Source organism: Cervus elaphus, chromosome 8 (assembly GCF_910594005.1).
Source record: "Cervus elaphus chromosome 8, mCerEla1.1, whole genome shotgun sequence".
Lineage (NCBI taxonomy): Eukaryota > Metazoa > Chordata > Mammalia > Artiodactyla > Cervidae > Cervus > Cervus elaphus.
Window position 1 is genome coordinate 9,691,299 of NC_057822.1, and position 19,921 is coordinate 9,711,219.

Consider the following 19,921-nt stretch of genomic DNA (forward strand, 5'->3'; position numbering starts at 1 on the left):
CACAGGACCTAAATCAAAACCATCTGAGTTCAAATCCTGACCCTACTGCTATTAACTGTGTAACCTTGAGTAAGTTACCTAACTTCTCGGTGCTTCGGTTTCTCCATCTGTGTAATGGAGATAATGATAGTACTTCCAGCATTGAGTTGTAAGAATTAAATAACATAATCGATGTAACGTGTGTAGAGCATCGCTCTCCATAGCTGTTTAATAGCTCCCCAGAATGACTTGCCAGGAATGGGGGGTTCCCTTTGTCAACTCTGATTCCCTGACACCTTAACCTTGTTGCTTCCACCAGTTTCACTGGGATGGCTTTTCTCTGCTGCCTTGTTCTGTGACATGCTCACTTTTCATCTCTCCGGGACCCTCTGTTGCTCTTGGGTCTCCTGGGATCCAGTTGCCCCAGGACCACTGGCAGTGAGTGGAACACTCTTGGCTCTGACACCTCTATGCCTTTGCACCTATTGTTCCGTCTGTCTGGAATGCTCACCCCCTTGACTTGCCTGGCAAGCTCCATTCAATCTCTTAAGGTCATAGTGGTCACCACCTGGCTGAAGAGTTTTTCCCAAATCCAGACAGATTGGTGCAGTGAATCCACCTTCCAGAGCAGAAGACGCAAGAGACTCAGGTTCAATCCTTGGGTCAGGAAGATCCCCTGGAGTAGGAAATGACAACCTGATCCAGTATTCTTGCCTGGAATATTCCATGGGCAGAGAATCCTGGCAGTCCATGGAGATGCAAAGAGTTGGACATGACTGAGTGACTGACTTACGCACACATGTCTACGCCCCTGCTGCCTGTTGGATGTCCCTCTGTCACAGTTCAGATCACTCTGTTGCAATTACTCATGCGTCTTTCTCTGCTATAGACAGGATATTTAGTGAAGGCAGGGACTGTATCTTATTTATTCTGTGCTCCTCAGCATCTAGCACTGGGTCTGGTACAAGTGGACATAGAGAAAGGTGTTGGAAATGGCAGGAATGGATGGATGGATAGTGGGCACTGGCTTTTTCCTGGCATCATAGGTTCTAGGCTGTGTGACTGTTTCAAGGGCAGGGAGTGTCAGCACAGGGCACAGGACACGTCAGCAGCCCGACTGCTTAATAAGCAGTCGATGATTTGGCTAATGAAGGTAGGAATAATGATGATAATCAAATGATACCTGAGGCTGACCCAGAGTCATACCCATTCTCCTGTTTCCTAGTGAGTCATCCCTGGCTGGGCCTGAGGACAGGAATCAGACTGAGACACAGTAAACAGTGGCTGAGCTGCCTCTAGACAATCTGCTCTTGACCATGACTCACTCCAGCCTGTGCTGGTGGCTGGAGCCTGGCCTCCACAGTCACACAGTTCAAATCCCAGCACAGAGCGTGATCACTGCAGACCTTGAACAAGTTGTAGACCCTGTCTAAGCCTGTTTCTTTCTGTACCCTCTCTGATTGATGGGACACTATTCCTGCTCTTAAGATATTGATAGTGAAGACACAGTGCCCCACCTTCAGAAAGCCTGCAGTCTCATGGAGAAAGCATTACTGCCTTTATCAAACTGTGTTATAATTTGCTTCTTTAGTTTTGCTCAGTTTGTCCTTATGTTCATCTAGAAGGCTTGGTTAGGGTACAGGGTGTGACTCAAGAGACACAGACAAGAAATAGACAGAAGTGTGGCTCCCCAATCCTGCGGAGGGGTAGGAAAGAAATTTGCAAAGGAACGAAGTAGGCTAATAAGGAAAGCTATTTGGATGATGGAAGCATTAGGTAAATTGTGGGAAATGGCTGGGGTGGATAAAGAAGCACGTTTTCTAATGGCTGCTCAGGATTGGAGAGGGGGGCGGGGTGGTGAGAGGCAGGAAGAACTTAGCCTGAGAGTTCAGAGAGGTGCCACAGTAAACTACTGGGGGCAGAAGGGACATAAAAGATAGAATGGCCCCAGACCCCTGAACCTGCTGGAATTGGCTCCTATGGGGAGATGAGGCATCTCCTCTTTATTCATTAGCTGTGGCATGCAGGATCCTTAGCTGGGGCACGTGAACTCTTGGTTCCCCATCCTGGGATTGAATCCATGCCCCCTACAGTGAAGCATAGAATCTTAACCACTGGGAAACCAGGGAAGTCCCCCAAGGTATATGCTCATGAAAGGGTTGCCTCATGCATCTTCCAGGTGAGATGAGCCCAAGGGGTGGGATGGGGGCAGGGCTGGGAGGGGTGCTTGGGGCTGAGGTCTGGGTCTGGGGTTCTGGTAGAGGGGAGAGGGTGGAGAGATGTAGGGCTTGCTCCCAGTCTCTTAGAGGATGTCTCTATTTAAGGATTATGATTAGTCCTGGCTAGGGGTGGTTGTTGAGCAGGACACAGCCTTTCTGACGGTGGATGTTGGGGTCACCATGGCAAAAGGGAGTGACTGAGGCCCTAATGCTAGTCAGAGCAGTTTGGTCTGGACTTGTAGCCTCTGGGTAGACCCTGGAGGTGTGCGGACACAGGCCTCCCTATGCTGGGGGCCACTGATCTTTTTACTGTGACACGCAGAAGACGGTGAGCATGCCCTGGTGTACCCCGTTCATCTGCAGAGTCGGCGCAGGTGTGAACACCTGGCTTGGGAGCGTGTGTCCTTTCCCTGAACATGTTTGCTGTATGTCACTGTGTGTATCTGGGCTGTGCATTTCTGTGATGTGTGTGTGCTGATGGAAGATCTGTTTCTTGGGTCAATGTAGGCAATGTCTGAGTTGTTCAACTTAGTGTGTGGGCCTGAGTTTCGCGTGTCTCTTCACTGTGGGGTCTGAGCTGTGAGTTTCGACCTCATTCCGGTGTCTGAGTGGTGAATGGGTGATTGGGTAAGGGGCAGCATAGGGGGCCCATAATGGGTCCATGGCCTATTCCATTGTGGTCTCTTTCCCTGGGGCCTTAGGGAGAGGTCTGAGTGATGACTCCTAGACCGTTGTCCCTGAGTGAATGACCTCTTGTGGAGTAATCATTAACTTGGCCCCCCGTGAGAAGAATCCAGACTGTGGTGGTAAGGGGGGTGGGGCCTGGTCAGGACAGGCCTCATTGCTGGAGAAAGAAGGAGGCCAGAAAGGGGGGTCCTATAGGCATGTGTGTTGTTATCATCCCCTCCTGCCTATCTTGCAGGTCATTGACCCTGACCTGGGTGATGTTCAAAATATTTAACGAACAGTGAGGCACAGACATTGACCAATCAGAGTAGACACAAGCCATGCTCTGAATGGAGCAGCCCTGGAAGCCATGGCTGTGCCAAGCGTTGCCTCTCTAGGTGCTGGACAGGAGGATGGGTACCAGGAGAAGGGAGCACCGAGGGGCAGTGGAGGGGATTCCTGGGGCCTCCAGGCAGTGGCTGTGAACCGGCTGTCATGGAAGTGTGTTTCAGACTTTAACAACTGGTTTGGCAGCTAAACCTCAGTCTGCCTTGGCTTCCAAGCAGCCCCCAGGTCAGCCCTAACTGCCCTTGCCCCCTCCCGTTAAGAGAACAGGGGACCACTCCCTTCTGTCTGCTGAAAGAATAGGGGAAGTTCAGTTCAGTTCAGTTGCTCAGTCGTGTCCAACTCTTTGTGACCCCATGGACTGCAGCACGCCAGGCCTCCCTGTCCATCACCACCTCCTGGAGTTTACTCAAACTCATGTCCATTGAGTCGGTGATGCCATAGGGGAAGTGAATGATCCCAAATGGCAGAGACTCCTATAAACTGTTTCAATTTGGAAATGAGATTCTTCATTTTCCTTATTGGTGATTCTCACTGAGGTGAGAGGGAGGCCGGGGCAGGAGCAGAAGGAGGGATCAGCAGGGGATTTGAGGAATAGGGAGGGATACTCCTACCCCTTGATATAAAGGCAAGGATGTGGGGGGGGGGGTGGTCCATGAACTGATACTAACTCCTGGATCAGATCCATGTGAAATAAATCTCACCGCCAGAAATGAAATCACCATCCCACCCTGAAAAATCAAAACTCCAGTTTCCTGAGTCCTGGCTTCTGTGTCACTTGTAGTTCCTTCCTCTTGGACTCCCTCTGACAGGGGCAGGGGAACTCTGGAGATAAACCAGTCCCTTGACATGTACAAATTACACTGTCACGTTCCAAGGGTGTCACACCTTTTATTACAAAAACCAATAACTTAAGTCAGTTCTGTACAAAGTCAGTAGAACTCCTGGCCCAACGAGCAGCAGAAACTTCTACCCTGCCCCAGGAGGGGACAGGAGTCTTGGCCCAGAGGCTCTGAAACCACCAAGGGCCAGTCAGCTGGAGCACTGTGTCCGAACTGAGGAGGGTCAAGGTGGGGTGTGGCTGAGTGAGGGCCCAAGTGGCTGTGCTGGGGCCAGCTGCTCCAGGGAAACCTCTGGGAGCACTGGGTCACCCAGGGGACAGCCAGGCCGAATCAGTGCTGCCAGCCTTCCACCCAGTCCCTGCTTGGGCTGGAGCAGGTCAGCTCAGCAAAAGCATATCTTCAAGGAGGTCCGCGATGTCAACGTCTCCAATGACAGGGCGAAGGAAGAGATCTCCAAGCAGGCTGGGTGGAATGGACTTGAGGGTGGAGGCCGTGAGGAGGACACGTGCCAGGCGGCTTTGGCCTGCAGGGCACCAGGGCTCCAGGACCTCCCACAGCGCCTGGTGCGCCTCCTGCTGCAGGTGCCCGATGTGGGAGGAGGCGTGGAGACCTGGCACGTCTGCGGGCAGAGAAGGCAAAGATGGCTGGTGAGTGGCTTACCCCAATACCATGGGGTGAGACTGGCCCAAGACCCGAGGCCACCAGCTTGGTGCCTTTGAGGCCCCATCACTACCTCCTTCATTTATTTATTTTTCACTTCATTTATCCATCCTTCATGGATAGGATAGAGCCATGGGTAAGACCCTGGGTGGCCTGGTTTTGAATCCCACACTGTCACTTTATTAGCTGTGTGCCCTTGGGCAAATTTACTCAATCTCTGTGCCTCGGGTTCCTCATTGGTAAAATTGGGATAAATAATAGTACCTATTACTAGGCTTGTTATGAGGTTTAAGTGAGCTAGTGTATGTAAAACCTTTAGAACTGGACCTAACACACAGTAACTGTAATGCGAGTGTTTGCTATTATTATAATGAATTACTCTGATCATGCATTCCATGGGGGCATTTTGATGAGGAATTCTCATCTAGGTGCCTTTTAGATTACAAAGAACGCTTCCTCTATTTGTTGTCCTGGCTGAAGTTTACGAAGACGCCTCCTTCTCACCCCACCCGACCCCCATTTTCATTCCTCTTCTCTATGTGGTCTTTCTGAAACCGCAGTTTTATCTTCAGAACTTCTCCATGCAGTCTGCTCGTGAAGGTGCGACTGAGGCATAGCTAGGTCTGCCCACCCTCCCCTCCCCTTCTCCTGTCGTAAAGGTCAGGGAAATTTCTTAGCAGAGCAGCAAGGACTAGATTCTGACATCAATAGACCTGAGTCCCCATTCTTTCTCTTCCCCTACCTGGCTCTGTGACTTTTCGCAAGTCACTGAGCCTCTCTGAGCTTGCTTTGCAAAATGGCTATTTGGAGATAATCAGGACCCAAAGGGATTTCAGTTGTTAAGTCCTTAGAATGTGTCTTTCCCTGACTGGGCCCTGCCCCCCTCCAGCCTTGGCCCCTGTCCAGGAGTGTCTGGGATCTCACCAGGGTTGAAGAGGACGGTCCCTTTCAGGTAGGCATATTCCTTGGGGCCCAGCTCCAGACTCCAGAAGGACTCCAGGCAGCATTGCAGCCACTGCACCTCAGCTAGCGAGGGCTGGGGCCGGTCAGGCTGCTGGCTGCTGCCTGCCCCGCTGCTGGGCTTCTCCAGCAGGATCTTCTTGAGTATGCTAGGCATTGGGACCTCGGCCACCTGGAAGGTCACAGTGTCTTGGGCCAACCCCAGCAGGAAGAGGGGCCCCCAGCAGCCCCGCAGCAGCTGCCGCCGATCCTGGGGGGGCAGCTGGCAGAAAGACGGCAGATTCCTGAGGAAGGCCAGCGTCTTGGCCAGAACATCCAAGGCCTCCCGGCAGGTGCGATGGGGCGTACATAGCTGGACAGGCCGGTGCTGCTTGCACAGGCAGCGGCCGCGGGCTGGGGCGGCGGAGGGCCGGTCCCTGATGCTGGGGCTCAGAAGTGTATACAGAATGGTCGGGCGGCCTGCAGCACCCTGGCACGGGCAGGGCCCTGGCTGGCTGGAGCTCATGGTGGAGGATCTGCTCCGCCTTCTTCCTGGCTCTCCCACCTTCTGCTTGGTGCTGTGAGTGCTATTTATATCCCCAAATGGGGGAGGGAGGGGGGAACCGCCCAACAACCTTGACTCCAGAAGTCATGTTCATTGAAAAAAAAAAAAAGAAACTCACGCTGACCCTGGCAGGACCCAGGGGGAAGTGGTGGGGGAGGGAGCCTTGAGAGCTCCACGTGGCCCTGATATCACTTCAGTCAATGAAGCAGCGGGTGCAGGGCACAGGGCCGTCTGCCCGCTGGCCCCGCTGCCCTTTATCAGATGATTCAAATGGATAAACAGGGTCATTAACCCAGGCTGTACCAGGGCACCAAGGCCTCAGGTGCACAATCAGCAGGTGGCCATGGCAGGTGTCCCTATTGGTGCCTGCAGGACTCACGCTCAGCAGGGGAGCCAGCCTCAGAGCCGGACGAGCCTTGAACGCAAGGCCCAACCTGGAAGCGCCTTATCACTTGCTTGTTTGCCTAACCTTGAGACCCTGCTCCTGTTGTCAGTAAAGAACAGGCTGCAGGGAAGGGAGCCAGGATCCTGGGGGGCTGGGAGGACTTTGCCTGGCTCTGCAGTCTAGAAGGAGGACCCCTTCCTCTGACTCCAGTTCTGGGTGGCAGAGAGGAAAAATAAGGTCCTTAAGAACTCTTTCTCCCCAGCCTGGATTCCTGGAGCTCTTGAAGGGCCCTTGTCTGCTGAGAAGCCCTGGCAGAATGATAATGAAATACTACTGTTTATTGAGCACCTACTATGCACCAGGCACTTTCCACTGTAATATTCAGAGCTTCCTTCTGAGGCAAGATACTTACTTTTTGAGACTCAAAGAAGTAAAGTGACTTGCGCAAGTTCACGCCACTAAAAAGAGACAGAGCCCAGATCTGTCTGACTCCAAAATCCTTGATTGTTCCCCTGGACCCATTGGCCCAGGTGTGTAGCCAGAGCTGGTGACGACCCGGGCCCCCACCTCACTCTTGCAGGTGTTGCCCGCTTATGATCTGGGCAGAAACACTGCTCTGCCACCGGCTGCATGGCTTCTCTGTCCCCAGGCAGCTGTTGTGGATGCTGGGGCCTGGGTGGTGAGTGCTGGTGGTAAGGTCCTTGGCTGTGTCAGCTCTGTGGACCTTGGCAAGCCCAGCCTGGCAAGCCTTCTGCTGACACACTGTTGGGCAACCATCGCCACCCCGGACATCCTCTCCCGGCTCTCCCTCTTCCCAGTTGTGTGACTGTGGGCCGAACCCCAAATCTCTGTGGGCCTCAGAAGCTTCACTCAGGACAGTACCTGCTTGCAGGGCTGCTATGAGGACAAAGTGAGGCCCTAGGTGTCAAATTCCAAGCAGTTTCTGGCATACTGGAGGAGGACTTTGCTCCCCACTTCCCCTGACTAAGGAACTGAGGCAAACAGGCCCCACAGACAGGCACGCATCTTTCATGCAATTAAAATCTCATAATAATCTTTTTTTAAAAGGCACAAGTACGGTGAAGCGTCTGCCTACAATGCGGGAGACCCAGGTTCGATACCTGGGTCGGAAAGATCCCCTGGAGAAGGAAATGGCAACCTACTCCAGTACTCTTGCCTGGAAAATCCCATGGACTGAGGAGCCTGGTCTGAGGCTACAGTCCATGGAGTCGCAAGAGTCGGACACGACTGAGCGACTTAAAAAAAGAAAAGAAAAAAAAAGGCACAAGTAGATTTTGATAAATTATAATTAGATTGATCACCAGACTTAGGTTTAATGTGAAACTAAGGACGTCAATTTTATGGCCACACATACATATAAAAAAAGCCACTCTAAGATGCTGGGCGAAGCCCTAGCAATGTGTTCACATGGTCATACAATTGTGTAAAATTTGTGAAAGTGGGCCTTTAGGGAAATCGCATAATAATTTTAATTCTTGCATTTATAAAGTTTATTTAATGCCCTTTAATCTTCCTACGTCTTCATAGCATCCCCTGGAAGGAGAGTCTAGAGTTAGACGGGCTGGGTCTAAACGTTGCTTCATCACTTAGCTGAGTGACCTGGGTGCATCACTTCATGCTTCTGTGCCTCCACTTCCTTACCTTAAGCCACTTGTGGATATTGGTTTTATGGGGACTGAAACTCATACAATTTTGTAGGGCCTTCTTTAAGAGTAGAAAAATCAGTTGTGAAAGTGAACATTTAATGAATGAAAAAACAAGTTAGTACAAATTATAAACTAAAATAAGCTGACCAAAAACACAAACGTCACAAACCCAGGAGAACACCAAAGTACTTTTACTGAGGAAGTGCCTGCCAATAATTGCCAATATATTTTACGTGCACACTCTTTACTCGTCTCTTCACATGTTAGTGATATTTATTTTGAAGCCAATGCAAACACAGAAAAATTGTTGGGACATCCCTGGTGGTCCAATGGTTAAGACTCTGCTTCCACTGCAGGGGGCGTGAGTTTGATCCCTGCCAAGGAATTAAGATCCTGCCTGACACAAAAAGGTTGCAAGTATAGTACAGGGAACTTTTCTTACTTTGAATAATTTGAAAGTAAGTTGCCAACGTGAGCCCCAGCACCCTCAATTACTTTAGTGTACAATTCCTACAAACAAGGACATGTTCCTATACTACATAACAATCAACATAAGGAAACAGACATTGAATAAAGCCAGGAAATTAACACCTAATTTCATTGAATAACATCAGGAAAGTAATACCTAATCTCTAGTTTTTACCTTTTAAGTTTCATCAAATGCTCTAGTGAAATCATGGTAGTAAAAGGGCTCAGTCCAGAATTGCACATTGCAATTCTTCACCATGCCACTTCAGCCTCTTGTTGTTTAGTTGCTCAGTTGTGTCTGATTCTTTGCGACCCCACGGACTGTAGCCTGCCAGCCTCCTCTGTCCATGAGATTTCCAGGCAAGAATACTGGAGTGGGTTGCCATTTCCTTCTCCAGGGGATCTTTCTGACCCAGGGATCGAAACTGCATCTCCTGCATTGCAGGTGGATTCTTTACCGCTGAGCCACCGAGGAAGCCCCACTTCAGCCTCTGTTGGTCAGGAAAACTTATCCTCAGTCTGTCTTCCCCTTTCACAGTCTTGACACTTTTGAAGAGTTGTTATTTTGTAGCATGGTTTTCAATTGGGGTTGTCTGTGGCTTTTTTGTGATTAGACTCAGGTTGTGTATCCTACCAGGACTGTCCCTGGAAGTGATGCTGTGTTCTTGATACACCCTGATGTATCAGGGAGGACCTATTTCCATTTGTCCCAGGGTTCACTTTGATTACTTGATTAAGGGGATTTCTGCTAGACTTTGCCATATACCAGTTACTCTTTTCCTCTTTGTAATGAATCAGTATTTCTTGGGGAAGTACTTTGAAGTTATGTAAACATTCCTCCTCATACATTGAATATGTATGTTTGTGTATATTTAAGTATGAATTCATGGTCTCCTATTTTATTCAATGGCTTGTAATCTGTTACTTTCATTATTTACTTTGATGTTCAGATTGTCACAGACTTGTCAATGGGTGTCCTGTCCAGCTGGGATCGATGTCCTTTTGACATGCCTGGGACTTCCCTTCTAGCTCAGTTGGTAAAGAATTTGCCTGCAACGCAGGAGACCTGAGTTCGATCCCTGGATCGGGAAGATCCCCTGGAGAAGGAAATGGCAATCCACTCTAGTACTCTTGCCTGAAGAATCCCATGGACAGCGGCAGCTGGCAGGCTACAGTCCATGGGGTTGCAAGAGTCGGACACAACTTAACAGCTAAACCACCACCAACCGCCATCACTCTATAAACATCTTTTGTTTTCTGGTATATGAAGATATCACTTTTCTAGCCCCTGGAGTCAACCAGTACTAAAGAAGCTCTGATTTACCCTTTTATTTGGGAATAGTATTTAAAAACCATGATCTGGGTGCCAGAATCATATTTGGAAACCAAGATCTGCAGACTTCCCTGGGGGTTCAGCGGCTAGGATGCTGCGCTCTCTATGCAGGGGGCCTGTGTTCGATCCCTGTTCAGGGAACTAGATCCCACATGCCATAGCCCTAGGATCCCACATCTGCAATGAAGATCAAAGATCCCGAGTGCCACAACTAAGACCCAGCACAGCCAAATAAATTAATTAAATAAAACAATTAATAATTTAGAAACCAAGATCTGCTAATTGCTATGAGGGTGCCACTGCTCTCAGGCCCTCCTAGAGCTAGGGAATATTTGACTGTGCATGCGTCCATCCACACACACACAGTTATATTTATATTTACTTATACATACTGAAAAACATGCAAAAGTGAAAGTCACTCAGTCCTGTCTGACTTTTTGCGACCCCATAGACATTCTCCAGGCCAGAATACTGGAGTGGGTAGCCTTTCCCTTCTCCAGGAGATCTTGCCAAGCCAGGGACTGAACCCAGGTCTCCCACATTGCAGACGGATTCTTTACCAACTGAGCCACAAGGGAAGCCCAAGAATATGGAGTGGGTAGCCCAACCCAGGAATCGAACCGGGGTCTCCTGCATTGCAGGCAGATTCTTTACCAATTGAGCTCATGAGCACATACTATTACGTAATTTTAATCCACTATAATGGGATTCATTCTACTTTCGCCCTTAAATACATTATACCTCCCTTCTTGACACAGGGGCTTCCCTGGTGGCTCAGATGGTAATCTGCCTGCAATGCGGGAGACCCAGGTTTGATCCTTGGGACAGGAAGATTCCCTGGAGAAGGTAATGGCTACCCACTCCAGTATTCTTGCCTGGAGAATTCCAGGGACAGAGCAACCTGGCGGGCCATAGTCCATAGGGTCATGAAGACTTGGACACAACTGAGCGACTCACACTTTCTCTGACATTGAGAAATCTGGTTTCCATTATTCTTAATTTATTTACTCACTGAACCAAGCCTCTATTTGTAACTAATCTCCCCTCTCCGCCAGCACCATCTCTGCTGTGAGATGCCTTCCTCTCCCCACCTGGGTGCTGATACCTTGGGTTAGGTTGTCTCCACCGGTTCAGGGTCACCTTCACCCTGCTGGACCTGACCTGTTCCTCTGTGCCAGGTCACTGCTCTGTGTGGACACCCTCCTGTCCCTGTTGAGGCCAACGTGGTACCCTCTTTCCTCTGGTGCCTGCTTTTACCGTGTTCCCTTCTACCCAGCAGTTTTAGGGTGGACATTTTCAGGAAGAGAAAGGAAGATAAGGAGGTAGAGCTGTTAGTGATTTTTGGAAATGAGTAGAGAGATGATTCTGTCTTTCCTCTTGCAAGGTTAATTAAACAAACATTTATTTATTTTTGGATGTGCTGGGTCTTTGTTGCTGTGCATGGGCTTTCTCTAGTTGTGGTGAGCGGGGGCTACTCTTCCTTGCGATAAGCAGGCTCCTCATTGCAGTGGCTTCTCTTGTTGTGCAGCACCTGCTCTAGGCGCGGAGTTCAGTAGTTGTCTTGCACGGGCTTAGTTGTTTAGAGTATGTGGGATCTTCCTGGAACAAGGAGCCCATTTTCCCCTGCGTTGCCAGGTGGACTCAACCACTGGACCGCTGGGGAACTCTGCAAGGTTATTTTTTTTTAATTAATTTATTTTTTATTGAAGGGTAATTGCTTTACAGAATTTTGTTGTTTTTTGTCAAACCTCAACATGAATCAGCCATAGGTATACATATATCCCCTCCCTTTTGAACCTCCCTCCCATCTCCCTCCCCATCCCACCCCCCTAGGTTGATACAGAGCCCTTGTTTGAGTTTCCTGAGCTATACAGCAAATTCCATTCGTTATCTATTTTACATACCGTAATGTAAGTTTCAGGTTAATTTTTTTTTTAAGTTTTATTCTTGATAGTAAGGAGATATAAAACATGCCCCTTCACACATAGATGTATTTGCTACCTGTAGTACTGCTTGTAGGTTTGTAGTCAGAAGTACGATAAATTCTACTTTGTGTAATTCCTATTGAAAAAGAAAAACATTTATAATTGCATATGTTGCCTATTCCTTATAGGAAGAACCTTCCTTTTTGAGTTAATGTCAAAGAGGAAATGACAATTTAGTGATAAGTAAAAGAATTGTGCACAGATTTGCTTCTTGCTCTACACAAGTCCTTGTTTCTCCACCACCCACTTACTTCCAGATGTCTTGGGAATAATTCATATTGGAAGAGATGCAGAGTGAGAAGAAACAGTGGTCTTGACTAGTTGTTGTTTAAAATTTTTATTTTTCAAAAGCTAAAAAGGAAAAAAAAAAAAATGTATTCTACCCTAAGAAGACACTGGGGCCTCTCCTGGTGCTGCCTTGGAAGGGCCCATGCAAGTGCAAGGCCCTGGAATTCGAGTCTCAGTTTCACAGCAAATCTGCCTCTAAGAATGCCTTTTCTAGGTGTTACGAGGACATGAAGTGCCTGGCACAGTAAGTGCTCTGTAAAAGAGGGCAGCTGTCATAGTCACTGGTGGTGTTCTCATCTTTGTTGCCTGGAGGAGGAAGTTCAGGAGGGGGAGACCCAGAGGCGGGAGGAGACCCCTCGCTGGGGGTCATGGTAAAACTGAGCTGGAAGCTGGCTCCCGGGGTTTTAAGTCTTGCACTTTTTTGCACTGTGAGGAGCTGTGTTTTCTGAGCCCTGTGTGTTGCCTGAAGGCCAGAGTGTCAGTCCTGGAGGCTCTGGAGGTGAGATGAGACCTCAGCTGGGATTTCCAGAGCCCAGAGCCTGACTGGAATCATTAACTTGGGGGGATAGGCGGTCTCTTGGGCCAAGATGGTCCCTCAGTTTATTTATTTATTTTTAATTAATTAATTTTTTTTCATTTATTTTTATTAGTTGGAGGCTAATTACTTAACAATATTGTAGTGGGTTTTGTCATACATTGACATGAATCAGCCATGGTCCCTCAGTTTAGTTCAGTTCAGTCGCTCAGTCGTGTCTGACTCTTTGCGACCCCATGAACTGCAGCACGCCAGGCCTCCCTGTCCATTACCAACTCCCGGAGTCCAAGTCCTTCAGCTGCTCTCAATCTGAAGGGAGAGACACAAGTCAACCCTCAGGAGTCCTTAGTCCCAAGAGGGAGACACAGCTGCACCATTAGGAACCCCAGATCTAATTGGGGGGTGACACAGTCCAGGCCTCAGAGATGTAGTCTGATAGAGGAGATCAGCCTGGGTTCGGGGAGCCTTCAGTGTAATGGGGAGACACAGGCCAGCCCGGGGGAGCCCCCATTCTTTTTTGGGTTGTGCTGCTTGGCATTTGGGATATTAGTTCCCTGACCAGGAATCAAACCCAGGCCCGCCTACAGTAGAGGCATGGAGTCTTAACCACTGGACCACCAGGGAAGTCCCAGGAGCCCCTGTGGTGAGGAGAGAGAGACAGCCCCACTCCCAGTAGCTCTAAGAGGGGAGCCAGGATGCCCTCCTAGGTGGGGCAGGGTGGGTGGGAGCACTGCCGCGGAGCAGTGGGGCTGAAGAGCTTGAATCTGGAAGGCTTTCGGGAGGAAAAGTTCATGACAGCACTCTCCCATCTGTACAGCGCTGTCTGGTTTACAGAGTGCTTTCACAGCAGTTATCTCAGTTAATCCTCACGTGACAACGGGACGACGATCTTACTATCCAAGCGGGGACAACGACCATCATCATCCTTACCAGTGACACTGAGCTCCCACTGCCCAGTTCATTGTTTGGAAATGAAGGAGTACCCTGTGAGACCACATACTCTGCAACCCTATGACCAGGGTGCATGTTTGCTCTCCTTCTGTCCAGAGGCCTTGGACTACTTGCCGGTACAGCTGGGAGACCGGGGCAGCAGAGGGCCTGGGTTAAGGTCTGGAGCCATGAAGTAGAGAGTGAGGACTAGGTGGTTTGCATGCTCTGAATGCGTCATGCAACGTTGTGCCTCCAAGCTGTTCCCCGTGCCTGGGGTGTGTTTCCATTACCCTGTCTCCTTGGTAAGCTCCTGGGTCACCCTTTATGGTCTAGCACAGGCTTCACGGGTTTTCCCTCTCTGCCTCTTTGGAAGAATAAATTGCTTCTTCCCTTACTTCCCCAGGGGTCATCAAGTCCTAAGGGAGCACTTACTGGGAGATGTAATCACCCACTTGCCTGCAGCTGGTGGGTGTTCAAATGCAGATGGGGTCAGAGACCAATAGGGGAGGTTGACTTGTCACCAAGAGACTTTCCTGGTTTATTATTTCAGTGAATCACCAGGGTTCAAGGTCAGGCCTTGGTCTCCCAGGGCATAGTTACATCAAATAAGCACCTGGGTCTGAATTCTAAAATCAGAATGCCAATTCTGGGAGGTAGAACTCTAAGATAAAGGATGGGTAAGTGTGTGTGCTCTGGAGTCAGGCTGCATGGGTTTGAATCTTGGCTCTTCCCTTTCAGCTGTGTGGCCCTGGGCACGTGACTTCACTTCTCTGTCCCTGTTTTCTCTCCACTAAATGGAGCACTGAAGTGAAGTGAAGTGAAAGTCGCTTGGTCATGTCCAGTTCTTTGTGGCCCCATGGACTGTATAGTTCATGGAATTCTCCAGGTCAGAATACTGGAGTGGGTATAGCCTTTCTCTTCTCCAGGGGATCTTCCCAATCCAGGGATTGAACCCAGGTCTCCTGCATTGTAGGCGGCTTCTTTACCAACTGAGCTGTCAGGGAAGCCCTAAAGAGAGCATTGTGTTAAATCAAATAATGTTGATAAAGCATTTGGCACAATACTGCGTGCTCAATAAGTTTTACCAATTTGTAAAATAAACTTTACCAATATTTACTGATAAGTTTTATAATGAAAGTCAACAGTATCAGGCAAAGACCGTCTATTCATTCCTCAAATATTTATTGAGGTTCTACCATGTTTGAGGCTCTGTGCTGAATGCTCAGATAAATCAGGCAGGTTCTATCTTTCATGAAGTTTATATTCCAGGGAGAGGGAATGGATATAGAACCCAAATTTCTTAATTCTGTATTTCAACTGTGGCAAGTAATTATAGAGGATCAGTGAAAATCATGGAGATGGAAACAATCTGTCTATCAGGGTCACTTCCCTGGTAGCTCAGATGGTAAAAATCTGCCTGCAATGCAGGAGACCTGGGTTCAATCCCTGGGTTGGGAAGATCCTCTGGAGAAGGGCATGACAACTCACTCCAGTATTCTTGCCTGGAGTATTCCCAATGGACAGAGGAGCCTGGCAGGCTACAGCCCATGGGGTCTCAAAGATTCAGACACGATTGAGTGACTAAGCACAAAGTTTTCACAGAGGAAGTGGCATTTGGGTTGAAAGCTGATAGGTAAAAAGGAGTTGCTGGCAAAGGCCTTGGAATTAGGACAGGGCATTTGAAGAAGTGAAAGCAGCCAGTGAAGAGAGACTCTGGTGTGTGAAGGGGAGTGTGAGACAAGATGAGGTTGGCGAGGTAGGCAGGGCCCTGATGTTGCTGCTTCTCAGAGGCCATCGTTGGGAGCTTGGATTTATCCTGAATACAATGGCGATCCATGAAGGGCTACTTTTAAGCAAGAGAGTAACAAGACCTGGCTTATCCTTAAGAGCAATTGCTCTGTCTGCTCAGTTGAGGTTCAGGTCAGTTGCTCAGTCGTGTCTGACTCTTTGCAACCCCATGGACTGCAGCACGCCAGGCTTCCCTGTCCATCACCAACTCCTGGAGCTTGCTCAAACTCATGTCCATCAAGTTGGTGATGCCATCCAACCATCTCATCCTCTGTCGTCCCCTTCTCCTCCTGTCTTCAATCTTTCCCAGCATCCGGGTCTTTTCAAATGAGTCGGTTCTTCGCATCAGGTGGCCAAAGTATTGGAGTTTCAGCTTCAGCATCAGTCCTTCCAATGAACACTCAGGCCTGATTTCCTTTAGGATTGACTGGTTTGATCTCCTTGCAGTCCAAGGGACTCTCAAGAGCCTCCAACATTACAGTTCAAAAGCATCAATTCTTCAGCACTCAGTTTTCTCAGCTTTCTTTATGGTCCAACTCTCACATCCATACAAGACCACTGGAAAAAAAAAAGAAAAGCCATAGCTTTGACTAGACGGACCTTTGTCAGCAAGGTAATGTCTCTGCTTCTTAATATGCTGTCTAGGTTGGTCATAGCTTTCCTTCCAAGGAGCAAGCATCTTTTAATTTCATGGCTACAGTCACTATCTGCAGTGATTTTGGAGCCCCCCAAAATAAAGTCTCTTACAGTTTCCATCGTTTCCCCCATCTATTTGCCATGAAGTGATGAGACCAGATGCCATGATCTCAGTTTTCTGAATGTTGAGTTGTTTTTTTGAATGCTGAGTTTTAAGCCAACTTTTTCACTCTCCTTTTTCACTTTCATCAAGAGGCTCTTTAGTTCTTCCTTGCTTTCTGCCATTAGGGTGGTGTCATCTGTGTATCTGAAGTTATTCACATTTCTCCTGAAATTTTGATTCCAGCTTGTTCTTCATCCAGCCTGGCATTTCGCATGAAAAGTTAAAAAAGCAGGTGGCAATATACAGCCTTGACGTATTCCTTTCCTGATTTGGAACCAGTCTGTCGTTCCATGTCTGGTTCTAACTGTTGCTTCTTGACCTGCATACAGATTTCTCAGGAGACAGGTAAGGTGGTCTGTTATTCCCATCTCTTTAAGAATTTTCCAGTTTGTGATCCACACAGTCAAAGGCTTTGGTGTAGTTAATGAAGCAGATGTTTTTCTGGAACTCTCTTGCTTTTCCAATGATCCAATGGATGTTGGCAATTTGATTTCTGGTTCCTCTGGCTTTTCTAAATCCAGCTTGAACATCTGGAAGTTCTTGGTTCATGTACTGTTGAAGTCTGGCTTGAAGAATTTTGAACATTACCTTGCTAGTGTGTGAGATGAGTGCAATTGTGCAGTAGTTTGAACATTCTTTGGCATTTCCCTTTTTTTGGGATTGGAATGAAAACTGACCTTTTCCAGTCCTGTGGCCACTGCTGAGTTTTCCAAATTTGTTGGCATATTGAGTGAAGCACTTTAACAGCATCATTTTTCAGGATTTGAAATAGTTCCAAGCTGGTTCCAAACCGGGATGGACTACAGAGTGACAAAAAAGGAAGTAAGGAGACCAGTGAGGAAGTTGGATATGGTAGATGTCAAGCAAGAGAGGATGCTGGTTTAGACTAGTAGTAGCATCTTGCTTCACACAGCAAGGTGAGAAAGAGAATCAGGAAGTATTTTGGAGGGAGAGCTAACAGGACTTACTAATGGATTAGATGAGGTCAAGTTTTGACTGGTCCAAATCAGTAGATGAGTAAGTTTGGGCTTTTGCAAATCGGTGCTTGAAGGGGCCATTTAGCTTAATGGGGAAGACTTTGGGAAGAATTAATTTGTGAGTGTTTGGGAGCATCAGTGTTGGCCATGTTGGTTTTTAAAAATAATAATTCTTGAAAATATTAAGAGTTCAGATTTCAAATTATCTCATAAAGCTATAAAATTTCTTACTGTGTTAAAATACACATAAGATTACATTTGCCATTTAGTCATTTTTAAGTGTACAGTTCAGTGGCTTTAAGTACATTTACATTGTTATGCAACCATCACCAGCATCCATCACTAGCCATGTGGGTTTTGAGATATCTGCTAATCAACCCAAGTGCAATGCAGGAGACTTGGGTTCAGTCCCTGGGTCAGGAAGATCCCCTGGAGAAGGAAATGGCAACCCACTCCAGTATTCTTGCCTGGGAAATCCTCTGGAGGGAGGAGCCTGGCAGTCTACAGCCCATGGGGTTGCAAGAGTCGGACCCGATTTAGCAACTGAACAACAACAATAAGCAAAAAAAACTGAAAAACCCAAGTGGGGTTGTCCAGGAGCTCAAAAATGATATGGACCAGAGGCATCATGAGATCACCTACAGAGAAAGCATAGAGAGAGAAGAAAAGAAGGTATGCACAGAGCCCCCAACATTTATAAATGTGGGTAGGTCAGGACACTGAGAACGAGTGTTAGTAAGGTGGGAAGAAAAAGCAGATATGTGTGGTATATGGAAGCCCTATTAGTTTTCTAGGTCTGCTATAATAAGCTATTACAGACTGAGTGACTTAAACAACAGTAATTTATTTTCTCATAATTCTGAAGGGTAGAAGTCCAAGATCAAGGTGTTGGCAGGTTTGCTTTCTCCTGAAGCTTCTCTCTTTGGCTTGCTGCTTGCTGCCTCAAACAGCCTTTCCTCGGCTTGCTTAGGAGTCTCTGTGGTGTCTTCCTCTTCCAGTAAGGACACTAGTCATATTGGATTAGGGCCCCACCTTTATGAATTCCCTTCATCTTAATTACCTCTTTAAATAGCCCTATCTCTAAAAATAGTCACACTGGGAGTCAGAGTTTCAACATAAAAGTGAAGCCTATGGAAAAAAATTGCTTCCAGAAGGTGGAAGGGTCAACTGTGTCAAATGCAGCTGAGAAGCTGAGTAAGATAATAGTGGTCTACTGGCTTTGGCAATAAGCAGGTCATTGTAACCTTGGTCAGAGTATTAATAAAAGATTAATTAGGGCTTCCCTGGTGGCTCAGTGGTAAGGAATCCTCTTGCCAATGCAGAAGACATGGGTTCCATCCTTGGTCCCAGAAGATCCCACGTGCCAGGGAGCAATTAAGAATGGGTACCGTGACTATTGAGCCTGTGCGCTAGAACCTGGCAACTGCAATTCTAGAGTGGGGAAACTGCAACTACTGAGCCCACAGGCTACAACTACTGAAGCCCACACGCCCTAGAGTCTGTGCTCTGCAAGGAGAAGCTATGCACTGCCACTAGAGAGTAGCCCCTGCTCTCCACAACTAGAGAAAAGAGCACTCAGCAAAGAAGATCTGGCACAGCCAAAATTAAATAAAATTATATATAAAAAAGAAAAGGCTACAGTAAATCAAGAAGACATGGAGAGTGATCAAGTGGAGAAACACGTATAGCAATCTTTTCAAGTTTTGGTGTGAAAGAGAATTGAAAATTGGGGCAGTAGGAAGAGAAAGTGGGGTCATATAACAGTACAAAAAGAAGTCGAGTTAAATGTAAATTGAAGGGGATAATCCAGAAGAAAGAAAATTGTGGTGCAGGATATTTAGAAAAGAATAATAACAAGAGTGAAATCCCTGAAAAGACTAAGAAGATGAAATTCAATGAAAAAGTAAAGTGGTTGGCCTTCGATAACTGGGACCTGTCTCGCACATTAACAGAAGTGAGGTTGAATACATCACTCATTACATAATTTGCGGGGACCAGTGCAAAACGACAATGTGGGCTCTCTTGTTCAAAAATTTCAGACGGCAGCAGAAGAGCACTATCCAAGCACAGAGTCCTTCTAAGTCCGGGGCCCCTACGACTGCACAATTTATAGGGAGCATGTGATGATGACGGAGTAGACTGCTCTCTGGGCGAGTCCATTCTCCTTTTTGGGGCCTCAATCAACCCATGGGAGGGTTAGAGGAGATAACTAAGAACATTTCCCACTTCACCCTTCTACAAGCTGGGAGGTCACGCCCAAGGCGTAGGAACAAAGTTTGCGCCTTTTTTTTCAATTCTAACCATGCCAGATTTGTGCTCATGCCTTTCTGGAAGGCTCCAATAAAGCGTCTGGTGACCATAGCAACTCACACCAAACTCTGGGGCCTTCCGCTCCGTCCACCGCTTCACGGACGCGCTCTTTGATTGGCTCAGCACGTCGACCAATGGCCGGCAAAGCGGGCTATCTGCCGCGCGGTCAATGGTCGCAGGCTCGAAGCGGGGCGGGACGTGAGAGTGAGCGGGCGGGCCTGGGCGGTGCGGCGCCTGCGTG

The 19,921-nt window shown here is 47.9% G+C and overlaps 1 protein-coding gene across 1 annotated transcript; it reads right to left on the minus strand.

Moving 5' to 3' along the window:
* Window positions 1-4,090: 4,090 nt before the first annotated feature.
* On the minus strand, window positions 4,091-6,200 carry NR0B2 (nuclear receptor subfamily 0 group B member 2). The gene is made up of 2 exons (XM_043909382.1): window positions 5,636-6,200; window positions 4,091-4,670 (listed from the first exon to the last, which is right to left on the minus strand). Exons 1-2 carry the CDS (start codon window positions 6,174-6,176, stop codon window positions 4,429-4,431), a joined length of 783 nt encoding a protein of 260 aa, XP_043765317.1. The 5' UTR covers window positions 6,177-6,200; the 3' UTR covers window positions 4,091-4,428.
* Window positions 6,201-19,921: the final 13,721 nt, after the last annotated feature.